Source organism: Nilaparvata lugens, chromosome 4 (genome assembly GCF_014356525.2).
Source record: "Nilaparvata lugens isolate BPH chromosome 4, ASM1435652v1, whole genome shotgun sequence".
NCBI classification, from domain to species: domain Eukaryota; kingdom Metazoa; phylum Arthropoda; class Insecta; order Hemiptera; family Delphacidae; genus Nilaparvata; species Nilaparvata lugens.
In genome coordinates, this window is record NC_052507.1 from 10724500 (window position 1) to 10749914 (window position 25415).

The 25415-nt window shown below is 36.2% G+C and overlaps 3 protein-coding genes across 6 annotated transcripts in view; 2 read left to right on the forward strand and 1 right to left on the reverse strand.

Annotated features, from left to right (window-relative positions):
- The window catches only part of LOC111044695 (hexosaminidase D), a 68228-nt gene extending 54000 nt beyond the window's left edge, over positions 1-14228 (forward strand). Inside the window, exons 6-10 of one of the 2 annotated variants that reach the window (XM_039426621.1) lie at positions 2098-2346; positions 4095-4336; positions 6610-6753; positions 7563-7818; positions 8666-11341. In XM_039426621.1, the coding sequence (XP_039282555.1) occupies positions 2098-2346; positions 4095-4336; positions 6610-6753; positions 7563-7818; positions 8666-8926 (1152 nt within the window). In that variant the 3' untranslated portion in view covers positions 8927-11341. Of the gene's footprint in view, positions 1-2097; positions 2347-4094; positions 4337-6609; positions 6754-7562; positions 7819-8665 lie in introns of both variants that reach the window. The other variant, XM_039426620.1, reaches the window with a different exon arrangement.
- Positions 14229-18737: 4509 nt separating this feature from the next.
- Positions 18738-22353, reverse strand: LOC111044694 (U3 small nucleolar RNA-interacting protein 2). The gene is made up of 2 exons (XM_022329904.2): positions 20778-22353; positions 18738-18836 (listed from the first exon to the last, which is right to left on the reverse strand). The coding sequence occupies exons 1-2, from the start codon at positions 22204-22206 to the stop codon at positions 18826-18828; spliced, it is 1440 nt and encodes a 479-aa protein (XP_022185596.2). The 5' UTR covers positions 22207-22353; the 3' UTR covers positions 18738-18825.
- Positions 22354-22567: 214 nt separating this feature from the next.
- Positions 22568-25415, forward strand: part of LOC111044692 (armadillo-like helical domain-containing protein 3) — a 31700-nt gene continuing 28852 nt past the window's right edge. The window contains exons 1-3 of one of the 3 annotated variants that reach the window (XM_039426623.1): positions 22568-22780; positions 24405-24508; positions 25050-25112. In XM_039426623.1, the coding sequence (XP_039282557.1) occupies positions 24425-24508; positions 25050-25112 (147 nt within the window). In that variant the 5' untranslated portion in view covers positions 22568-22780; positions 24405-24424. Of the gene's footprint in view, positions 22781-23514; positions 23765-24404; positions 24509-25049; positions 25113-25415 lie in introns of those variants that run through there. The other 2 variants (XM_039426625.1, XM_039426624.1) reach the window with 2 other exon arrangements.

A 25415-nucleotide genomic window follows, 5' to 3' on the forward strand; every position in this document is an offset into this window, starting at 1 on the left:
AATGCTGTTAGATAGTGGGAGTGATTAGCGAATGGAAGAGCATCGGGCCTCTCTGTCTTTGAGAGAGAGCCGTGTAAAAAGTAATCTCTCTCGTACTTTAGGTCTGGTATTATGGACTAGGAATCGGGCAGTAACTAAATAATAAAGCTGGATTCTCGATTATGAGTTCACGTGTCCAGTGCAGTGAAATTCCAGTGAAGAAACAAAATTCTGGAAAGAGCAAAAGGAACACGTGCAGTGTGAGCAGCTACAGACAAGTCACAACGTGTTACAATGGGTTTTTCCAGATTTTGTTTCTTGGCTCATGTATGATCTAACGTGCACATACACGCATCCAATGTGATCATACGCTAAGTGAGATCCGGCTCACAAATGTTTCAGGGCATGAAAATTCTATCGGTAACTTGAAGAAAATCGTGCCAAAACAAAGGTCCAATATTTATTTAGATGGTTATTCAATCATGTTCCATGTACCATCATTATTCTTATATGAAAAGCTTGTATTTATAACTAGAAATACAAATCTCAGTATCCTTTTTCTAATTATTTTATCACAACATGTTTTATTTATTTCAAATCACTTGAAAATGGCATGAATGTCCGAACATGTTGTGATAAAATTATTCAAAAAAGGGTACTGAGATTCAATGGCGTAAGGGGGGGGGCCCGCGGCGCGGGGGGGCCCGGGTCCCTAGGGGGCCCGGGCTAGGGCCCGGATAATATGTAGGCGAGAAAGAAAAACAATCATTGTTCAAATCTACTCATAATAATAATTATAGTTCCATTGACAGAGCTTCAATAATTGTGTGCTGGTAGTGAGCTTATTGAAAAATTAGGAATGTTGTTTGTTCACAAATCATTAAAATTTATACATCCGGTGAGACAATCCAGACTGAGTCTATTCAAACCACTTACTTATAGATATAAGATTTACTTCTTTTCTCTCTGATTCAAACAAAGATTGTCAGAATGGTTCTAAAGTAAATCGTTATCTTTATTTACTATCTTTAAGTAAGCATTGGAGGAAATAAATTATTTTCCCATTGAATTCCTGAACATATATACCATACTAGCCGTCAGGCTCGCTTCGCTCGCCATATCCGTCTAGCCAGGGGGCTCCGCCCCCTGGACCCCCGACTGGATTATCCAAGAATGAGATTAGCAGGCTCGCTTCGCTCGCCTGCATTTTTATCATGCTAGGACAATCCAGTCGGGGGTCCAGACTAAACGTCTGGCTAAACGGATATGGCGAGCGAAGCGAGCCTGACGGCTAGTAATATAATATTCCCAGGATTGAAGTAGATTGCCCAATCAATTTTTCCTCGATAAATGTAGGTTTTCAACTTGGTGCAAACCTAACAAAGTCAACTCAACTTAATGCCAACCTGACAAAATTATTAATTTGGTTGCCAGTTAACAACTGTTTCGAAGAGGTACTCTATCTAGATTATAGTTCTATAGTAACATATGATAAGGAAATTTCAATTATAATTAAGAGATTGAGAGAAAAAGAATATACATGCTAAAAGACGAACTTTAAACCCTTAAAAACAACCCTTAGAGTTAAAATATTGCCATAAGATTTCTTAGTGCGCCTCTAAAGGGTCAACTGAACATACCTACCAAATTTGAACGTTTTTGGTCCGGTAGATTTTTAGTTATGCGAGTGAGTGAGTGAGTGAGTGAGTGAGTCAGTCAGTCAGTGAGTGAGTGCCATTTCGCTTTTATATATATATATATAGATAGAGTGGCAGGGGCGCCGAAAATATAAATACTATATAATAGCATACTCAATTCATTATTTCATTTGCAATTCACATCCGCATTCAGTGGTTCAGTTCCTCTCGAATCGTGTTATTGAATGGTAGAATTTAATCAAGAACAAGTTTTATTTTTTCAACTAAGCTATGTAATTCACTCATGAAAGATGTACGTTAGCATTAGAGTTTAATGCTTGGGATTAAGGGAGAAGGGGGCTGGAGAAAGGTGGTACGATTTTAAAAGAGGGGCCCGGATTTTTTTTGCAGGGGGGCCCGGTTTGGAAACGTTACGCCATTTATTATTTATTTATTCAATTGTTTATTTTGTTTGTGTCAGGTGATGGACATGCACAAGAACATCAGGTACCTGCACATAGGCTGCGACGAGGTGTTTCAGATGGGCGAGTGTGTGAGGTGTCGCAGCCAGCCACGTGACACTCTCTTCCTGCAACACGTGACTCGTGTGGCGCAGTTTGTGCGCACGCGTCACCCGGGTGTCACGCCCATCATTTGGGACGATATGCTGAGACATCTGCCGCCCATCTCGCTCGAACAGTATCGCATCGGCGAGCTTGTCGAACCTATGGTCAGTCAACTCCTCTTTCTTTTTTCTACTCAAGCTTTCATACTTGTGCCGCATCCACGCTCTCGCCCAATGATGACTAGCGCAAGAGTGTGGATGGGTGGTTTGCCAGCGCTCGCCTTCACTGGTCTTTGCTTGCCGTCCCTCCGATTTTTGTCGAGCAAAAGCCAGCCAAGCGAAGGCAAGTGGCCAGCCGAGCATTTCCACAAACGGTCACATTGTACTGCGGATGGCAAGACCAATGTGGCCAAGCTTACCAGCTTGGACAGAGATTCTGCAATAATGTGGACTAAGCATAACTTGAGTCATCATATTCATATAGATTGCAAAACCAACTTCAAAATTGAAGTAGATTGAAGCAACTTGAAGGTTGTCTTTTTTCTTTAGGGTTACTTTTAATATAAATAAGATATAAATCTTAGTACCCTTTTAAATAAAATAATTAAAGCTGCAAATAACTAATAGTGAGTAGGTTTTTGATTTTGTATTCAATTTTTTCAAATAAGTGCAATATTTTTAAAGTTTTTAATTTATTGTGATTCATTTAGAGTATAACATCAACCTTCAAAATTCAACATTTTCAACTCATTATTCCTGGACCGAAAATCAAGTGACAAAGCAGTGTGTGATAACAATCATAACCTTAACTTTTGGACAACATTAGCATTTTATCAACATTTTTGGAGAGAGAAATAGTACAGGCTCAGCCTAGTTTTTCCTCCAATGTTATAATTGTATTATGATTATAGTGTTTTATACAATAAATGAATGAATTGTGATAAAATAATTTAAAAGGGTACTAAGATTTATATTTTATTTATATTTAACTTGAAGGTTACTCTAAAATTGAAACCATTTCGGAATAAATGTTGATGAACACCCCTTCCAACATTTAAGATAATGATAATTTAGTAGTAGAGCATCAATTATCCGTACTAATTCATGCATAACAGTGTTCGGATATATCTACTCCTCTATCGAAAATAATTTATTGTTAAGTTATCCATGAATCTATTAACTACAAAATTCACTCTCAATTTACTCTTTGTGTGCTGCTTGCTGTGATTCACAGCTGACGTGTGTGTGTGAGAATTTGGGGGGTGTTTGAATGGTTGTTCTAGTTGATTCAACATTATATTAGAAATTAGAGCAGCAAAGGAAATGTTTGATTAGCAAAGTACTGGACTTATTGTCTGTCTAATCAAGCCATAAATGTGTGTTTGTATATTGTATTATGTTAACTTGAATAATAAAGCATTCTTTCTATTCTATTCTACTGGACACATTGGCCCACAGACATTTTTAGTCCGTGTGGGCAATTACTGTTTCGTTAACAGGATATTGGGTTGCTGCACATTCATAATAATAATACCTTACATACCGTATGATACTACACTCATATAATCACTTCACTCATTTATGGGCTACTTTATTCAAATTAATAAAAACAATATAAAACTTGTAGTATCCTTTTATAAAAACATTTTAACGACTAGCTTCGACCTAAAAATGGCCAAAGTAGGTCGAAACTAGTCGTTAAAATGTTTTTATAAAAGGATACTACAAGTTTTATATTGTTTTTATTAATTCGAATGATACTAATATAATGCTTAATGTGATAGTATCCAATAATAGTAATAATATATCCAATAATAGTAATAATAGTTTATTCAATTAAAAGGGATAATTTTCACTATTGTGTGTTGTTGTACAGTAATGAATGTATTTAATCACAACCATTTTGTTTGTAGGTATGGGTGTACGCAGAGGACGTGTACCGATTTGTGCCGTCTTCAGTGTGGGACAAATACGCGGCGGTGTTTGCGCGTGTCTGGGCGGCGTCGGCGTTCAAGGGTGCATTCGGCGAGACGCTTCAGGTGCCCAACGCCAAGCGCCACTTGGACAACAACATGCGATGGCTGCAAGTCATGCAAACTGAGGCGCCCAAGTTCAGCGGCGGATTTCAGGGCATTGCTATCACCGGATGGCAGAGGTGAGATGATACAGTATCACACAATTATGATACAGTGTCACACAATATGATACAGTATCACACAATTATGATACAGTATCACACAATTATGATACAGTATCACACAATTATGATACAGTATCACACAATTATGATACCGTATCACACAATTATGATACAGTATCACACAATTATGATACAGTATCACACAATTATGATACATCATTATTAGCATCATCAGTAGCAATAGAATGTGCTGGCTACAGGTCATGCAAACAGAGGCGACAAGTTTAGTGGCGGATTTCAGGGCATTGCTATCACCGGATGGCAGAGGTGAGATGATACAGTATCACACACTCATAATACAGTATCAATGTTCTACTACACAGTTTAATACAAAAGTATGATGCAGTATCATTATCGTGATACAGTATCACACATTTATGATACAGTGTCACACATATGATACAGTATCACACATTATGATACAGTATCACACATTATGATACAGTATCACACAATTATGATACAGTATCACACAATTATGATACCGTATCACACAATTATGATACAGTATCACACAATTATGATACAGTATCACACAATTATGATACATCATTATTAGCATCATCAGTAGCAATAGAATGTGCTGGCTACAGGTCATGCAAACAGAGGCGACAAGTTTAGTGGCGGATTTCAGGGCATTGCTATCACCGGATGGCAGAGGTGAGATGATACAGTATCACACACTCATAATACAGTATCAATGTTCTACTACACAGTTTAATACAAAAGTATGATGCAGTATCATTATCGTGATACAGTATCACACATTTATGATACAGTGTCACACAATTTATTGTGAGCCTCAGTGTTTTAATTAAAGCAATGTGATTTGTTGCCCTAAATACTACACTATTAAAACGAATATTTTTTTATTTTTTTTCGTATAAGTATTACCATTTGCCAGAATTATTATTCCAATTTGAATATTTTGTGATTTTTTTCGTATGGGAATTGCGATTTGCCAGAATTTTTTATTTTCAATTTAAATATTTTGTGATTTTTTTGTTTATAAGATAATATTATGATTTTTCCCTCTTCCCATTTCTCATGTAATGCGTTCTATATGCCCTGTTTACACTGTATTTATGAATTACTATATCTATGAATAAGAGAGTACCATAGTTATATAGTATACTAGCCGTCAGGCTCGCTTCGCTCGCCATATCCGTCTAGCCAGGGGGCTCCGCCCCCTGGACCCCCCGACTGGATCGACCAAGAATGAAATCAGCAGGCTCTCTTCGCTCGCCTGCATTTTTCATTTGAGCATTTTTATCATATGTTAGAACAATCCAGTCGGGGGCCAGACTAAACGTCTGGCTAAACGGATATGGCAAGCGAAGCAAGCCTGACGGCTAGTAATATAATATTCCCAGGAATAGCTCTGATTGAAGTAGCAGTGCCCAATCAATTTTTCCGCGATAGATGCATTTCAATCTTCAACTTGGTGCCAACCTAACAAAATCAACTCAACTTAATGCCAACCTGACAAAATTATTAATTTAGTTGCCAGTTAACAACTGTTTCGAAGAGGTACTCTATCTAGATTATAGTTCTATAGTAACATATGATATGGAAATTTCAATTATAATTAAGAGATTGGGAGAAGAAGAATATACATGCTAAAAGACGAACTTTAAGCCCTTAAAAATAACCCTTAGAGTTAAAATATTGCCAAAAGATTTCTTAGTGCGCCTCTAAAGGGCCAACTGAACATACCCTAGCAAATTTGAACGTTTTTGGTCCGGTAGATTTTTAGTACTGCGAGTGAGTGAGTCAGTCAGTCAGTCAGTGAGTGAGTGCCATTTCGCTTTTATATATATATGGATTAGGATACTCGAGAGAATTTTTTAAATTTTTTTTGTTGTGAATTTTTGTTTCGATTCTTCATTTTATAATTTACTATTCTGTATAAATATTTGCTTCTGTACTAAATCAATTTAAATCAGGTTAAGCGTAGTATGAATTTATCGGCGAACAAGAGTCATCTTATGCCAGTGGTTTTTTCACTTACCTTTTATTATTATTACATTTTGGTTGGATTGTGTTGTTATGTTGAGCTTTGTTTGATTTATGTATATGTATTTATGAGTGTGGAATAAATTAATTTGAATTGAATTGAATTGAATGGGATTATACGATTATAGCAGGTTTGGCTTCTTAGTTCAAGACATCTTTTTAATGTGAACAATTTCAATTAGATTAATTAGTGATTTGTGTTCTGTTTGCAGGTACGACCACTTTGCCGTGTTGTGTGAACTCCTTCCGTCGGCCATTCCTTCACTGGCCGTCACTCTACTGGCCACCAGTCATGGTTACTTCAACCAGTCGCTCAGGCCCAAACTGAATTCAGCGCTCAGCTGCGGCGTCTTTGTGTAACTATACTTTTTGACACTCATTTCCTACTAAAGTAGACCGCACGAAAATGGTCCGATCAGAGTTGATGCAACGTTGCCAAATTTGAAGTATCTGGTCAATTATCTAGCTATATATATATTATTTGAATTTGTATAATACAACCCTGACAAATTGGCAACGTCTAGCAGTGAGATATTGGGTGGTTGAGGGGGGACTCAGCTGTTCCAATTTCCACCCTCATAAAAATTTGTACCCTCGTAAAATATGCCATCATTGCCGTCAAGTTGTCCCCCCGACTACTTGACACCTACTGGACCGGAGGTGCCAACTAGTCATGACCGTAAACGACAACTGGACACCTCGCACCCCCTCGACAGGGTGTCCCCCCGACTAGTTGTCACCTCCTCAGAAAGGAGACAAGTAGATGGGTATGGCTCACGTCTACTTGTCCCCTAAAAACCGGTTTTAAAGGGGGACAAGTAGTCGGGGTGACACCTAGTCGCGTACCCGGAAAAAGTAAAACATAAATTTAAAATTAAGTTGAAATTAGAAATTACCATTGGAAAAGTGGAAGATGTGGTTCAAAAAGTTGATTAATTACCAATAGTTGAAGTTACAAGCCTAGAAGAAATTTTCATGAATATTGTGACTCATTTGTACATCATTGATAAAAAGATTCATGTCATGAATTGATTGATTTGTTGACAAATCGGCAACAGCCTAGACAAAAGAGGTGGCTCGTCGACATCAGGGTATTTTCTAAACTTGAACAACGACCCAATAAATTGCTTGTTTGTTTGATCGATTTCTCATCTGTTCGATACAGTGGCAACAGCCTCGACAACAGAGGTTCGTCGTCGTCAGGGTCGTTTTTGAGCCTGAACAACGACCCGTTCCTGTTCGAGCAGTTTTCGCGGTGCGTGTTCCCGGGCCACGCCTTCTTCCGCCTGCTCTACCGCCTGAGCACCGTCGAGCGGGAGGTGGCGGAAGCGGTCGCCTCCATTCGCAAGGACAAGGGATGGATGACCGACTACAATGTGCGCCATAACTTCAGCAGTCCGTTAAGGGTTGACGAGCTCACCGTAAGTTGTTTCATTTATTAGATTTAGAATAGAAACAGGATTAATTTATTAATAAAAATTCATTGGAAACATGATTTTGTGGTGTTGAATTAATTTTCCTAATTGTTGTTGAAGCATATTGTTAATTGACCGAACCCAGTGAGGTCTATGTTTCAACTCGGATTTTCTTTCGTTTGTCTGTATGCATTTACGGCCAAACGCGTTGATAGAATTCTATGAGATTCGGAAGGAGTATTCCTTTTTCTACTGCGCGTCGATGTATGCACAAGGTTTTTTTGAAATTTTGCATTTTAAGAAAATCATGAAAGGAAAAGGTATTTCCTCATTACTCTGAAATTACTATATATTATCATCTACTCTGAAGATAGGGTTAATCAGACTAGAATTATTCATAAATCAATCAGCTGACAAGTGGATTATTCATTGCAAGCATTACACAGATGTCTGGAGAAGCCAGTGAACAGGTGACACCAGATACTTGTGGATGAGAAAACTGCGTTAGGTCTACTGTTCACAGAACTACTAGTTAAATTGTTGTTCCTGAAGCATGCTCCACAAACAGAGACTATAGTAGCTTCTACTAGCTACTATAAGAACGCGTAATTGGAAATGTCTTGAACTCAAATTTTCATTTGATTGACATATACATTTTTGTACAATATATTTTCAATTCTGCTTCCATGTAACAGCTAGTGGACGCTACTATAGTTTCTGTGTCTAGGCTGTTCTATTAAATGAAGGACAAGGGATAGATGACTGATTATATTGTATGACATAACTCACGTTGATCTCTGATTCCAGTATTCTTGATTTTTGTGACTAACCAATTGTTCTATTTGTGACGCAGGTGGATCACCAACGCCTCTACCACAGCGTGACCAGTTTGGTGCGCGGCGCGAAAGACGCGCTATGGGAGATATTCGACGCGTACACAGTGGCCGAATGGATCGAACAGCGCATCTATCCCATGGTGCAACAGCTGGAGTCGATATCACGTGACTCCATCTCGCTGAAGACGCCGCGCGTCTGGCCGCGACGCCCCTTTCCCATTCTCAACGATCTGCATCGACTGGGACTCCAGTTCTCCACCGACTCGTCACCCGGATGATCAGCTGTCTAGATTGATCATAAGTTAGTGACTGATTGATCATTAGTTAGTAACTAATCGATCATAATTTGGTAACTAATCGATTTTTAGTTAGTAACTAATCGATCATAAGTTACTAACTAATCGATCATAAGTTAGTAACTAATCGATCGTTTGTTAGTAACTAACTGGTAGTTGGTAAGTTGGACTAGCTGTGTAGTGGTCTAGAAGAGTGAAAAGTTTTCAGTCAGCAAAAGTTGTGAATTACGTGTTATGTAAAGAAAGATGTATGGTATTCTGTGGAACATAAGTTAGTAACTAACTGTAGATCGATCATAAGTGAGTAACTAACTGATAGTTGGTAAACTGGACTAGCGGTGTAGTGATCTAGGAGCGTGAAAAGGTTTGTGTTGACAGAGATGTGAATTTTTCATGACATTGTACAGGTTACTTAGCGTGGTGTGGAGTTTTGTGGAAGATGAGTTAGTAACTTAGGCTAGCCACTAACGGTAGGACATGCATGATGAACATATGTGTACATGCACGTTTATCATGCACACACACACATGTTCATCTTTCATGTTTTGTCGTCAGCGAGAGGCTTCTAACATAAAATAAACAATAAATAAACCACTAGAAAATTACAAATTATATTGATACAAGAATAAATTTAACCTAAAATAGAGCGGCGAAGAAAAGTTTAAAAAAAATCAAAAACCTAACGACAAAAAATATGCTTGAAGCCTTTTGCTGTGATGACACACCAATGTATAGCAACATGTGCTCACATATGTTCATCATGCATGTCCTGTCATTAGTGGCAAGCCTTATTGTTATACTCCGTACAAAATAACTTTTGACTTGGAGGAATATGCAGCGCAGAGAGTCATAGGTAAAAGCGCAGTTGCCTATTTGTCGATTAGAGTCAGTCGACTGAAGGCTTTCAGAGAGGAAACTCCGTAAGTTTAACCATTTGGTAATCGCGCCCTACTCAATCACACGAGCAGTCGCGTGTTGCAATTTTTGCAACATCGAATTTTCCAAGTGTTATGTACTCTGTTTACTGGCAAAACATATTAATTGATTGTATAATTACTATTCCCATCTCATTGGATTATTTTACGCCTATGAACATTTGGATGATTACCATTTCGTAGCCCAAAAAGGTACACCAAGCAAAGCCATCATTTCTGTGTTATTAGTTTGTTTATAATCCCCGTATACAGTCTTTCCCTATCATACTTATGCACTGTTGCAACTAAATGGCACCTAAAGACTTAACCATTGCTCGGTTGATACTGCAACTCAGTGGAGTGATGGCGGGAAAGTTTTGGAATGTATAGGTGACTCATTCACTGACACCACCGCATTCAATAGTTTTGTGCAGCAAAAAAACTGACACTGTTGTACTTTTTACAACAGCGCGACTGCCGGAAGGTTAACATGAGCGCTTGAATACTCACTAGAAATTAAAGAATGCTGGCCGGATCAGAACGGCAACATCACCGCCGTTGCTTCTCTGCTGCGCATGTCACTCCCAAGTCACAAGTAATTTTGTACGGAGTATAGTTGGTAAGTTGGACTAGCGTTGTAGTGTAGGCTACTAAAAGTTTCAAGTCAGCAGAAATGGTTCATTATGTGAATTTCTCATGTACAGGTTACAAGTAGTATGGACTTTTGTGGAAGATTAGTTTCTGATCAATTGATAACTGTTAGTTGATAAAAGAGACAACTGTTAGTTGGTATATGTTGAAGGGTGGACTATAAATGTTGTGTTCTATTATAGTGAGACTCAAGTTATAAAGTCAGAACCTGATTGGCATTGGTTTGCTATCCTTTTATGTCATTATGCAATAATACTCATAGCCTATGTGGAAATATTATGAATTACAAATTTCATCTAAATTTATTATCAAATCATTAAAAAATATATTTTATTTACGAATAAAATATACTGTTGATAGAACTGATCATTATTAACAAGGATCATGATATCATATTTACTGGAATCACATAGCTATCTAGCCTGCTGAAGAAGGTTATGGAAAAGGAAAATTGGCAACAATGCTTTCCTATCATTTTCACTGACTATATAACGTGAATCTCACTATTAGGGAGATTGAGTAGTAAGTTTCAAGCTGTGAATATTTCACGTAACTGAGATTGAAATTATGAATTAACAATTTAATTGTTTATAATTAAGTGATTGTCACAAACTACAAATCTCATTAACTGCATTATGAAAATAACATAGAGGTTATCTGTTGATGTATTATTTAGAAATTTCGAAAAATCGATTTACAAGCTGGCGGAATTCTTTAGTTATTGTTGTACTTATAAATAGCTGTATATAAATAGATATAAACTGTATGAGGAGCCGATTAGCTATAGCGTAAGAGCAAGACTTTTGTGTTTTATTAAGGAGAAAAGAAAAAATCTGGTGAGTGTGTAATGTTTGTTGTTGAAATGAACAATTATTTTATTTATTAAATTATGTGTAACTAATGATCAAATCTGTATTTTGTACATAACTTTCTTTTTTGCTCTATGGTATGTGTACTTGTTGTTGAAAGGTTGGTTATAAATGATAGGTTGCAAATTTAACTGTAGGTAATAATTGTATCTTGAAATAATTTTATTGTTGTTCAATGTAAAGCATTATTAGCATATTTGATGATTATTCTCTCTTAAACAATATTAATGTTATTTCACTGTGTGTTATTTTATATGTGGAGGCAGGTTACTAAATTTTAGATGTTTTAATCAATTTTTCAGTGGATACTAATTTTTTGCACTAAATTCAGGGTAATAGATGGAGCTTTCAAGTCGTAATCTAATGTTTTATGTATTTTATCTATTTTTTCTATTGGTGTACTTACTGTGTGGGTAATTGTTCAGGCCAGTTACAATCCATTGTGAAGAATGAGAGTTCATTTTGTAACAATGTAGGAAGTAGTTTCATCACATGTGTGGTTTCATCACTGGATGCAGTGTGAATACTATGCATCATAATTTATTTATTTGTTATTTGATGTATCATGTTTCAATGACAGAAGCTTCGTAGCTGGTACGGTAGTTGATTGGTTGATGAGTTAAGGAGTTTATATAACAGACAAGTTATACCGGGTGTTTCAAAAAGAATGATCTAATTTTAAACAGTTATATATATTAAAAAAATGGTGCATACAAACCAATTCCACATCAAACTACTCACAGAAGTATCGAGTTTATGATGATGTATTGAAAGTGTTCTATATTATACCCTCTTTTTGAGGCTCGGACATCTAGACGGTAGCCAAATTCATCCCAGACTGTTCGCAATATGTCTTCTAGGACTGTAGCTACTGTATCAATATAAATATTTTGAGGAGCTAAAAACCAGGATAACTGATACAGTAGCGACAGTCCGAGAAGACATCTTGTTAACAGTCTGGGATGAATTCGGCTACCGTCTAGATGTCGTCCGAGCCTCAAAGGAGGGCACATAGAACACTTATCATACTCGATAATTCTGTGAGTAGTTTGATTTAAATTGGTTCGTGTGCACCATTTTTCAAAATAAATATAACTGTTTGAAATTGAATCATTCTTTTTGAAACACCCGGTATATTATACTTCTTGGCTCAAAACTGAAAACTAACTAGGCTATGTAAGCACAGTATACATACAGTATGGAAACTTGGCTAGTACCCTGACGCCAAAATCCGCCATCTTGTTAGGACGCGCCGCATTGTAATAGTATTGATGGTAGGTTCGGATCACTTTAATGATCCGGATCAATTGATCTCGTTCACTGCCACGAGCCAATCAGAAGACCAGGATTGGAACTTCCTAAGGTCACGTGACGTGTGTTTAGTATTTGCGTCATGTAAAGTTAGATAGGCGTTTGATTACAAGTTTCCATTCTGTACCTATTCTGTGATGTAAGTCTAAAGTGAAGTAAAGGTGAGAAACTGCTACTGTGAATGACAAATTGAAGAGATTTTGACAAATTAAATGTTATTCTAATTCATAACTTGCATTGATTTGAAATCATTATTCAAATCGATTTCTTGCTTCCTCGTTTGATTTCTGTTGAATTGATGAAATTGAATTATTGGAATTAATGTTCTCACTTTTTTGTACAGCTACAGCAAACCAATGCTCATATCTGTGCGTAAATACATTCTGTCCTAATACATTGAGTGCCGGTTGCTTGAAAGCCGGTTAACTTTTAACCATGATTAATTCCACGAGAACCAATCAGAGAAGCCGTCTTTTCAAAAACTCCTCTGATTGGTCCTCGTCAAATTAATCATGGTTTAAATTTGACCGGCTTTTGTGCAACCGGGCCTTAATGTATGAAAACAAATATTGAGTACAATGAACAAAATTTTCCTAGTTTTTGCTTGGAAGCCAATAAGCATTAGAACAGTAATAATCTGAGTTTTCAGAGGAATTTGGAATTATCATATCACAGATTATAGCATTTTCGCTATTCTGTGAATCTGCTTTTATTGTTAATTGATAAATCGATATTCTAATGACTCGATAGGTACTGATGGACTGCAACTATTGAGAAATATCGAACAAGGTATTATTTATTTATATATTGGATAAGTTTCGATCTTTCTACTACTGTAAAGAATACGACTGTGATTTTCTGATTAGCTGGAGCACTTGATAGTAGTTTAGTCTTCTTTTTTGATCGCAATGTAATTATTTATTATTTCTAATAATAGTTCTAGGAGTATTAATACTATCGAACAAAGATACTTGAGTAGGCCTATCTTACCGTACAGATTAACTTTTTCAATAGAAGATTTTAGCCAAACTTTTTACATCATGTTATTTCTCTCTTTATAAACTATCATGGATTTTAGTTTTTTCCATGATTGTTGGTTTTTTTAATAACTACATAATCGATCACAAATTCAAATTGATTTCTTAAATATTTCAGAACAAATTTACTAGAACAATATTACTGAACATATTTTAAACTGTTGATCAATGTAGATGTTTTAATTTGATAAAATTACATCAAAAATAGGAACTAAATGCGTTTGTAAACTAGGCAATGTCAAGTACTATTAATTATTGAATGTATGACTGAAATCATAGTGTTGTATTTTTTATTTGTTTGTAATATATTTTTAAAATTTTGTTTTTGTAATTGAAAATGTGAATTTTGTCTGTTAGCGGGTGGTAAGAGGACGTTTAGGACCAATTTGATAGTGAGCTCTAGGCTTTCTTATGTTGAGCTGTTTTGAGAATGTTTTCAATAATTAAAATTAATAAAGTGAATTATACATTCAGTAATAAATTAATTAACTTTACAAAATAATGTTTCATTTATATATACAGTACTCTTGATTTGACTGATTTTTGCATTATTTATAGAAACATTTTTACTTTCCTTGCCCTATTACCATAGGTAAGGAAAGTATTGCTTTCCGAAAAAATTAAGGTACCCCAATTTCTAAATTTCTATACGTTTCAAGGTCCCCTGAGTCCAAAAAAGTGGTTTTTGGGTATTGGTCTGTGTGTGTGTGTGTGTGTGTGTGTGTGTGTGTGTGTGTGAGTATTTGCTTCTGTGTACACGATATCTCATCTCCCAATTAACGGAATGACTTGAAATTTGGAACGTGAGGTCCTTACACTATAAGGATCCGACACGAACAATTTCGATCAAATGCAATCCAAGATGGCGGCTAAAATGGCGAAAATGATGTCAAAAACAGGGTTTTCCGCGATTTTCTCGAAAACGGCTTCAACGATTTTGATCAAATTCATACCTGAAATAGTCATTGATAAGCTCTATCAACTGCAACAAGTCATATCTGTAAAAATTTCAGAAGCTTTGCCCCATCTATGCAAAGTTTGATTTTAGATTCCCAATTATGAGGCTTCATATACAATTTAAACAAAACATTTCAAGTGGAAAAGATTGAGCATGAAAATTTCTGCAATTAATGTCCAGTAACATTTCCACCTAAAATTGAAAATAAGCTTGAAATTCGAGAAAATGTGACTATTAAATGCAAACTGTTGGCAACTGTTGGTTCTATTAAATCATTCACTACGAAGAGATAGCAGACCTCGTGTGTCTCCAGCGTTATTGACCTATTACCAGCTGTCTCATATCTTTGAATAGTAGACTTGAGATGCGCGAGAACACTAGCGTCAGGTGATCAATTTTCATAACGGCAAGGAAAGTTGTGTGAGTGCGCCACACCAGATTTTTTAGAACTGTCTTACGAAGCACTCTTTATTAGCTCAACGTAGCAACCAATAACGATTATTCTTATTGTTCATACATCGGTTTTCAATGATTTTGAAACAAAGTTTTGGGTTCTCAATAAAAAATGTATGAGATCTTAGAATCTGTTCCATAGGAAAGTCCTACAAGGCCCAATTCACACAGGAGTAGCGTATGGCATGGACTTTTTCACTCCTATAAACATAATATGGTCCAATGTGAACAGAAGAAACGTGGCGTCTTTTATAATATAGGAGTGGCGTAGAAGTGACGAAAGTCCGTGACACTTCTGAGTTAATTGGGTCTTATATAGGAAATAATAGGTTAGTAATGTGAAAAAAGGCCCCATACACATCATTTAAAAAAGCTGGATTCACACAAAACACTGACAGTGAAAATATAATTATTCTCATAAGATCTAATGGTAATATTCATTCATATTCGGCCGGGGTGAGTGGAAATATTCTAATTAGAACTCGTAGGAATTATTTTTACTGTTAAATTTCACTGTCGTTGTGAATCCATCTTATACGTAGATTGATGACAAATGTGTCGAAGCATTTTTCCTAAGGTGCGTACAGATATACGCGCCGCGAACATGAGCAATTCAATTTTAATCAGCTGATGCCAAGCTTTTTATATCTGTATCTTAACGTTTCTGTAAAAATACAGATATAGTCAGCTGACTGAAAGTGAATTGCTCATGTTCGCGGCGCGTATATCTGTACGCACCTCTATATCACATGAATTCTAATGTAGCCTAACAACCAAAAGTTTTGTTCCTTCTAGAAGTAAAATAGTGAGTATTCCATTCACCAGGTACTTTTTGCTTGAAAATACGATAATTTTTCTGTATAATAATTCTGGAGTATTAGACATTTTAAATACTAAAGTTGACGTTCTAGCTTAGGTATAGTCATGCATAGAACAGTTTATATGATGTTCAATTATACATAAAAATTAAAATTCAAAGTACAGGATGTTTCAGAGAAACGGGAAATTTTGAAAGTTTAATAATTTCAAGAAAAACAAATCTTTAAATAAAGTTTTTCATATCATTCAATAGTAAAAATAATACCATTTCAGAATAAATAATAACCGTAACATTTATTTTTTGAAGATGACATCTTGCAGGTGTGTTCCTTTTCTACGCAAACATTCCTGTAGTCTCTTCATCACATTGTCCATGGTTTGACGTAACATTACTATTGGAATTAGAAATCGCTTCTCGAATCTTGGCTTTTAATTCTGCAACAAGGGAAGAATTGAAAGCCAAGATTCGAGAAGCGATTTCTAATTCCAATAGTAATGTTACGTCAAACCATGGACAATGTCCATGTCTCAGTTGAGCCAAGTACTTGATACCAGATCAAGTAAATGAGTATACCATGCTTATGCACAGTCAGTGTTACAGTATGGTATCATTGTCTGGGGAGGGGTGTCATCTGCTAGCCTGGAGCCTCTCTCGGTTACCCAGCGCACCATTATAAAAAAAAATTCTTAAAAAAGAACCCAGATATCCCACGTCGCTGTTGTTTTCGGACTTCCCTGTTCTCAATTTAAGACAACTGTATATTAAAACACTTCTCACATATATCAGGAAACACAAAATAGAACTACTCAGCAATATTCAACATAACTATCAAACTCGACACAGAAATAACCATGGATATTCAACACCTCAATTATATCACGGAATAGAACTTAGGTCTCCTCACTATCTAGCACAAATCGTCTATAGAAATTTGCCCAATGATATCAGGGAGGCTGAGAGCTGCAGCGATGTGGTGTATAAAAGGAAGCTGTTTAAATGGTTGATTGGCATAGGTTGGGCTGGAACCGAGGGCTTACTTCATTCCTATGCTTCTTAAATCTCTACAATTTAATAAATAAATTGTCACAGTCTTGAGTCCTCTTGCTCTTTTTTTTAGCTCTTTCTTTCCATTTAAGCACTCTTCACAAATGGTCACAAAAACAGTGGTAGGGAAGTGCAATAGTCTGTAGATTGCACTCTATCATACTAGCATATAAGTTAGGTTAACTTAGTATTATGAATGTATATTATTTTGCTTATAACTATTTCAAACTTAATTTACTTTTTGTTATATTCTTGCTCATAGGAACTCTCCCCCATTCACAGATGTATAGTCTTCTTGGGGGATTCCACTTTTCAATGATGTTACAAGTTTAAATAAAATAGTAAAGTAATTTATCTTTATATTTATTGCTTTATTGTAACTTAACTATATTTACAAATTTGTAATTTCATGTGGAAATAAATTGAATTGAATTGAATTGAATGTGATGAAGAGAAAACAGGAATGTTTGCGTGGAAAAGGAACAAACCTGCAAGATGTCATCTTCAAAAAATAAATGTTACGTAATTATTTATTATAAAATGGAATTATTTTTACTATTGAATGATATGAAAAACTTTATTTAAAGATTTGTTTTTCTTGAAATTATTAAACTTTCAAAATTTCCCGTTTCTCTGAAACACCCTGTACATTTTTCCAACTTTATTTTATTTCTCACAAAACATATAATAATATGAAAAACGGGTTCTTTGATTTTCAAGTTTTATGTAAATACGAGTAGTAGCCCTTAGGCTACCAAGAAAGTAATTAAAGTAATATTTGTCTTGTGTCTATATTCAAGTCAGCTATTTTCGTTACATAATACTTGAAATAGTTATTTGTGCAACTAGTGCGCAAAGTGACAGTTTGCTGCACCGAAAGAAACGTTTACGCCCGAGCCGTAGGCGAGGGCGGAATGGTTTCTTGAGTGCAGCAGAGGAACTTTGCGCACGTATTTCACATTAAGTTTTTCCTACAGTTACCATTGAATATGAAAAGTGGGTAATTATGTGTAAAATTGCCTGAAATCAATCAAATAACTTAGTAGTGTTTGAATGGCGGGGGGCAGCTGTGTGGTGTGTGCTGTGGTGGCACTGTGCTGTTGCTGTCCTCGTTATAATATATAATAGTAATAATTAGCGCGTTGTGCTTCGTTGCACCTCTGCTCCTATAGCAGCCCAGTCACTGTTACCAACTTCATTTTGATTTTGCTGCACTGTTGCTCCATATAACCTACTAAGTATTTTGCGTTGCCATGTTGCAAATCTGGAGTCCAGAAAAATTTTTCCCGCACTAGAGCGGAAAAGTGATTCTTTGCGTTCTGTAATCAGTGCAGCAATGGCCACTTTCCAACGTAACTGTAGGAAAAAAATATATTTTCATAAATAACTATGGGTCAATTGTGTACAAAAATCCAATTAAATTTAACCACAGTGGAACGACGTTAGATTCGTTCATTGGTCTCATTGCGTCGGTTCCCCGTTGATATCAATTCACTGAGGTTGAAAATTTGATTTGAACTTTTCTGCAAATGGCTGTAGAAAATTTCAAATTGATTACAAATTGATTGCATGGTAGCTTACAGAAAAAATAAACATTAGAATAAAAATAAATTTATTCTATGATATAGTCTACAGCAAAGTGTATACTCTTTTTTACAAAATAGAACTTTAAATGAAATTATCCAAGAACTATCTATAATGATAAATATTACGATAACAATGTCCTTCATTTTTTATTCTGCATTCTCACCTAATCGTTGATCAATAGACTCAGAATTTCTCCAGTATCCGAATTATTCAATGTATAGATCGACCTCCCCTTACTCATGATTCACCTGGAAACAATAGAGGATGAGATTAGAAATATTTTCAATAAACACAGTATGCAGTTTGATATTTGTTTAATGTGAGTGGAGATTGATACACTCAGGCCCGTTAATTTAACAGGCTTTTGTGCAACCAAGTCTCAGTATTCTCCAGTTGATTGATAATCCATAACATTAATCATTACTACGTATATCCTATATTATCTTTACTTTGCTAATGTCCGTGTTCAAAATGGATCTAAGATTTGGAACGAATGAGGTAAGTGCTCATCCTTCTAGAGATGTTGCTAAAAGTAGTTCCAAATAAAAAAAATAAGTTAATAATAATATTTTTTCATCATTACTGTATTACTTGAAGCGATTAACACTGTGATCGCACTGATAAGCTATCGATAATTTTGAATTGTAAATTGAGTGTGTAATTGAAGAATGTTAAGTGACACATAACCTAGCTACATTTGGACTGTTGTATAAATTAGAATATTGGAACCGTTTTGGGCTTATAAGCCTGTGCTACTTTTCTGTAAGTTGTGTAATTCTGAATGATTGAATAAATAAATAAGATAAGTTAAGATCCGTGCGCCTGCTACTTCCGTTGTAAGGGTGACCACTTGAAGAGCCGACTCCTCTAAATATGATCTGAGTTTAAAAATCGCTTCCCGGTGGTTCGGAACGCACCTTAAGCTGTAGGTTCACTCAACTCCAAACATCATTTGTCTCATTAACCACGCACAAGCAAGGAGCTCATGTGTGCATCACTCTCAGCAAGAGAAACTTATATGTACTGTTGAATTATTCCAACACGCGTTTGTAGGTACATGTCCCCGACATTAATGAGCATAGTATTTTAATAAGGTAACTAACTCCTACAAATATACTCTAATGCCTCATCTACATGTTGGCCCAATGAAGGCCAATGTCGACCAGCGCCAGTGTGTGGATGGGTGGTTTGCCAACGCTGTCCTTCATAGGGAATTGCACTTTTACCAGACTGGACCAACATGTGGCTGCTGCATAAAGTTCGTATTAAATTAAACTACCAGGCTGGGTCGCTAGTGAGTTAACAGACAGCAGTCATTGTCGGTCGTGTGTAGAACAGACTAGGAGGCCTGTGAGACACCAGGATTGGCTACCAGACTGGCAACCCAAGTGAGTCACCAGCCGGCCACTTCAAGCCAGGGCTACACTTCTCATGCAGCGTTCCGCTCGTACTCATGTCCGATATTTAATGTGACATAGATGTGTCGTGGTGGGACAGATCACATGACGGACTTGTGTGGCATGCAACATTCTAGGCCGTTGCCTTCTGTGATCGGATCGGAGTGGGATCTGAACACTAAGGGTAGGCACACACCAGTTAGTCAAGACATGACTAGTCACGATTAAGCACAATACTTCACATAGTTGCTCATGAAGCAACACACCGATTAGTCATTGCAATTAGACATGTCTTCATAAGCAACTATGAGAAGTATTGTGACTAAACGTGTCTTGTCTTGTTTTAACTAACTGGTGTGTTTGCCTAGCCTAAGTGTGACCCGGCTACAATTTCAAATATCAAGTGCCTTGCTTTCAATTGAATTTCTGCTCTACTAAGCAGAAATATAATGCCAGTTCTAGTTATTATGGAAGTGTTACACATTTACAGTTTGACAATACCATAGGAACCAATAGTATTCTGACATTCTCTGTCAATCTGAAAATTCCCATAAGAAAAATGATACTACCTTTCATCAAATCAGAGCAAAAATGCATAGGTAGATGGAACCTTAGTAGATGACATTTTTGAATACTCAGAAAACGTGTAAGTAGCTTAATATCATACCTACAGGATACTCTCCTGCGCATTTATAAATACACTTGAAATTTGATTCAACTTAATTAATACGAAATATATCCTAATAAACTAATCCTATTTTAAATCCAATAATAGGTTTCGAGTTGACTTACCATTCACAGCCACCAACGGCTCTTTCCTCTTCTTCAACTCGATCAATAGCACCGAATTCCTAGCCTCCTTTATCCTCTTCCATCGGCCCAGCTTATGTTCCTGTCCAACACCCACCACCAGGTATTTGTCATCTGTTGAGAACGCCATTGAATTGATGAAGCCCTGAACAGCAACGGTGAACAGCAGTTTCGATTTCCTGTATCTGTCCTCACACTTCCACACTTTTATGAAACCGTCCGACGAACCGGTTGCAAAAACATCGGAAGTGCCCAACGTTGCCACACAGGTAACCCAGTTTGCTTCACCGGACGAATCTTTCTCGTGCGAGTTTGAGATTATGTGAGACGGCTTCTTCTTCAGTACACCCCATACAGCAACTAACCCGTCCTCGCCGCCTGTCACGAAGTGATCGTCATCTAGCCGTTTCACCACGTCTATACTCCTCCCGCTTCCATTGTAGATCAGCTGAGATTCCTCCTGAATTTTCCACACCCTCACCGAGTTATCGGTGCCTCCTGTTGAAATTGTCCGGTCTTTACACAAAACATCGATGCTGGTAACTGACGACTGATGTCCAAACAATGTTTCTACATACATCATTTCGTCAAGGTTGAACACTTTTACGGACCGATCAGCTGACGCACTGTACAAACTGTTAGTTTCCTGACAGATTGCCAAGCCCGTGATTGCACCTGAATGGTAGTTGAATGTGTGCAAATGCTCCATGGTTTCCGGCCGCCATATGTGTATCACACTTTTCACATCGCCCGACGCTAGAAATTGGTTGTCCGCTGAGATTGCTAAACTCAAAATGTCAGCACTGTGACTTTTACCCTTCTTCAATTTATTGTTGTGAGAGCTCTCTATGATGTGTACCTTTTCTCTTTTAGCAATGTCCCATTTAATAATGTTAGCATCTTTGGAAGCTGAGTACACATGCTTACAATCATTAGACACTACTACACAAGTGACTGATAGCTTATGTCTTTTATTACGTAGCACATTTATGTCACTTTCAATCACAGTTTCTAGTAGATCACCAATTTTCCTACGCAGTTTGCCAGCTTTGGCAAGTACATCATCCTTCAAACGACTTGCCAACACTTCGTTGTCAATTTCTTGTCTCTCCAGACGTTCTTTCTCTTCTTTTTCGATTTCTTCCAAGTAGGATTTGGCTAACCTCAGTTTACGCTCCTGTGCGGTTTCCACATCTTCCACGTCCTCTCCTTCGTCGACCTCGTTTTCCGAATGAACGTCTGAGAATTCGTCACTGGAAATTTCTTCATCCTCGAAGTTGCGTTTTGGTTTTTTAGCTTTAGAGTTGGAGGTGCTCTGCTTACCAAGCTTTCCTTTCCTTTTACGCCCGCCTGCTCCTGACTTTGACGCGGCTTTATCGGTATTACCTTTTCTTATAAAGAAAGAAGACATTTTCACATAAACTAAAAATCAAATAATAATCACAATACAAAAAACTAAATCAATTTAGATGAAAGCACGTGAGAATAATCATAGTCGTAAACATCTCAATTGACATAACCTAAAAAACTTTAACCTAAATTTTCAACGTGGTGACAACGGCCTTCTATATAGCAACGAATCCTACCCTATAAGGATATAAAAATCCTTTTTAATATCAATTCACTTTCTAATGAAATAAAATAGTGCTTTTTATATGGGATAAATTCATAGAAGTTATAAAAATGCTTGAATCATTTTTTCCTTACGATCAAATTTTCGTAACACAGACACAGCTGTTACACTTTTCTAACCTAAATTTTACAATCAGCCAATTGTCAAATTGTCATAATACAGTTCAACTTCAACTAATTTACCTTATCATTATCAATGAAATTGCCTTATTGTGTTTGGTTTTAATTTATTTAATCTAAAATCAGTTATATTCAATTTATAAAAACAATATAGTAAGTGTATCATGATAGATTGAGTAAAAGTAAATAATTTTTTAAGTAATCTTATGCATAAAATCATCTCAAGAGATTGAGTGAGTACATTTTTTTCTAGATTAAATTTATTTTGTATCCTTTAAATCAATATTATTCATATATATCTTAATTGTATGAATATCATATACGCAGTATATTTATGATGTAATTTATTAGCCATATGAACTCATCATATTATAATAGGTACTATTTTATAATAATGATGAGGATAATATTTATGGAGACTATTGATAATGCCTAAGGTACATGTTTTACGTAATCTATCTAATTTGGTGGCATTAATTCAATCTCCTGTATGATGTTACTTTTATTAAAATTTTGTTGAAGAATCTTTTTATCAGTTCAGGGGTACCGGTAGTACCTGGTAGTATAATAATGATGAAGATAATATTTATGGAGACTACTGATAATAATGCCTAAGGTACATGTTTCACGTAATCTATCTAATTTTGTGGCATTAATTCAATCTCCTGTATGATGTTACTTCTATTAAAATTTTGTTTAAGAATCTTTTTATCAGTTCAGGGGTACCGGAAGTGTGTTAACAAAGTGAATATTACATTATCACTTTAATAAATAGTAGTTTTTTATTCATTTTATTACGGCATACAAGTACATTGTACAATTGAATATATTATAGTATAGTCAAGATTATATAATGTATAACTACGCACATTGCATTCCTCAACTTCGTCGTTGAATAATGTAATTTAAAGTTAGATTTCCACATATGGGTGATTCCTTGAAGGCACAACACGAAAGGACAGGAAGCTTTTCAATTGTTCAATTTGTGTTTACAGGGCGGCACGACAAGACGGGATAGGAAACTCTCGTTTGGCTGATTACAGGTTAACGTACTGAAAAACAGCCAATCGGAGAGAGCTTCCTACACTGTCGTGTCGTGCCGTGCCGTCCCGGAATCGGTAAGTGTGAAAACGTTTATTGGCTGATTAGGTTGACTTATTGCGAATCAACCGATCAGAGAACATCCTGTCCTAAAGTGTCGTGCCTTCCCGGAATCGGTAAGTGTGAAAACGGCCAATTAGTAACAGTAAAATTGACCGAAGTGAAAATATAATTTCCATAAGTTCTAACTGAACTGTTCCCACTCAGCACGATCGAACAAGTACTGTATCAACAACAATGAAAATGACCGGTACAGTGAGAATATTATTCACATGAGTTCAAGTGGGATAATTCATACTCACTAGGCTGTGTTGAGTGGAAACATGGAAATTATACTTTCACTGTAACAGTAAATGACCTGTGGGAATCCAGCTTAAATATGCTTTAAAATGTGATAAATGTTTCTCAAGCCTGACCGTTGAAGCTAGGTCTCTGGGAAGGAGACTGGAGGATCTTTTACGATTGGTGCAAACCATGAGTCAAACAGAAATAGCTCATGTTCAGTTCAAGTATATGGCCGCAAGGTTGAAAACATGAAATTCAATAGGTTGTTCCTGTATTGGACTCGTGGTCCTTCCTTAACAATTAAGTACGAATTGTAAATATAGTAATTGTTGACTAGCATCGACCTAATCAAAAATACCAATATTGTCAATAGAAGAGTGGATATCAATGTGAGCTGTATGAACTCAAACCTTTGGTTGAACTTTCATCCAATAATGTATTAATGTTATTACATAATATATTTTGTTTCAGTTCAGGTGAATACAGCCAACATGATATCGCGCAAGCGCAGTGATTCGGGCTCAAAGAGGCCTCTAAAAGAAAAAGTGGTTCAAATATATGAATCATTCTTCAAGGTAGTTATAGATTTTATTATTTTGTTATAACAAATAAATAAAATGAATAGGCCTACTGAGTGATATGGCTGGCTCAGGTCTGGTGACAGAATTGTCAGGTTGTACCTGATCAATTCAAAGCCTCTGACACCACCCAACAACTTTTTTCAGGCATCCAGGACCGTCGACTTGACTTGTCCATCCGAAACACGGGAATGACCCGAGAAAAATCTGGTCTCGCCGAGATTCAAACTCGGGACCTCTGGTACTAAGCCAGCATCTAAATAACTTGACTACAGCCACTCCCATTGTGCTATAATAAATAGTTTTTTTTTGAATTGTATCCGATCACCTAAATAGGTTTTATTATTCTGTACATATTTCTTTATTATTCAATGTAATATATTGTGAGGAATTTGACAAAAATTAACAAATGTAGTACATAAACAGTATTCTTGATTATTATTTATTTTGTTCAATACAAAATGCTTCCATAATGTTTTTTTTAAAGAATTTTTAATAAAAAATTTTTTAAAGAATCAACTTATAATTTTTTTTCCAGGGTGAAGATCTCGCTGCCAGGAATCCAAATTTCTGGGATGAGTTGTTTCTTCTCAAGCCCAAGGTAAGTTGAAGATCCCGTTAAAAACACATAGCAAACTCATCTTAAGTTTTATTTAACTTGACGCTTCATCATGCAAACAAGTTTAGTCACTTAAATTATCATTTATCACTCAATTCATTTCAAAATATATTCCACTGTCAATGTTTTTGGTCGATTAAGATGTATGGGGGGGGGGAGTGGTTCGAGAAATACCGCAGTTCCAAGCGTGAATCTACTTATCTTCATAAATCCAAGAATGAATTTAGTTACTATAAAGATAATAATATTGTGTGATGTGTGACCTGACTGATTCAGGTAAAGTGT

Excerpts from the sequence above, each read along its gene's own strand:
- LOC111044694 (XM_022329904.2), bottom strand. The coding sequence starts at position 22,206 with ATGTCTTCTTTCTTTATAAGAAAAGGTAATACCGATAAAGCCGCGTCA.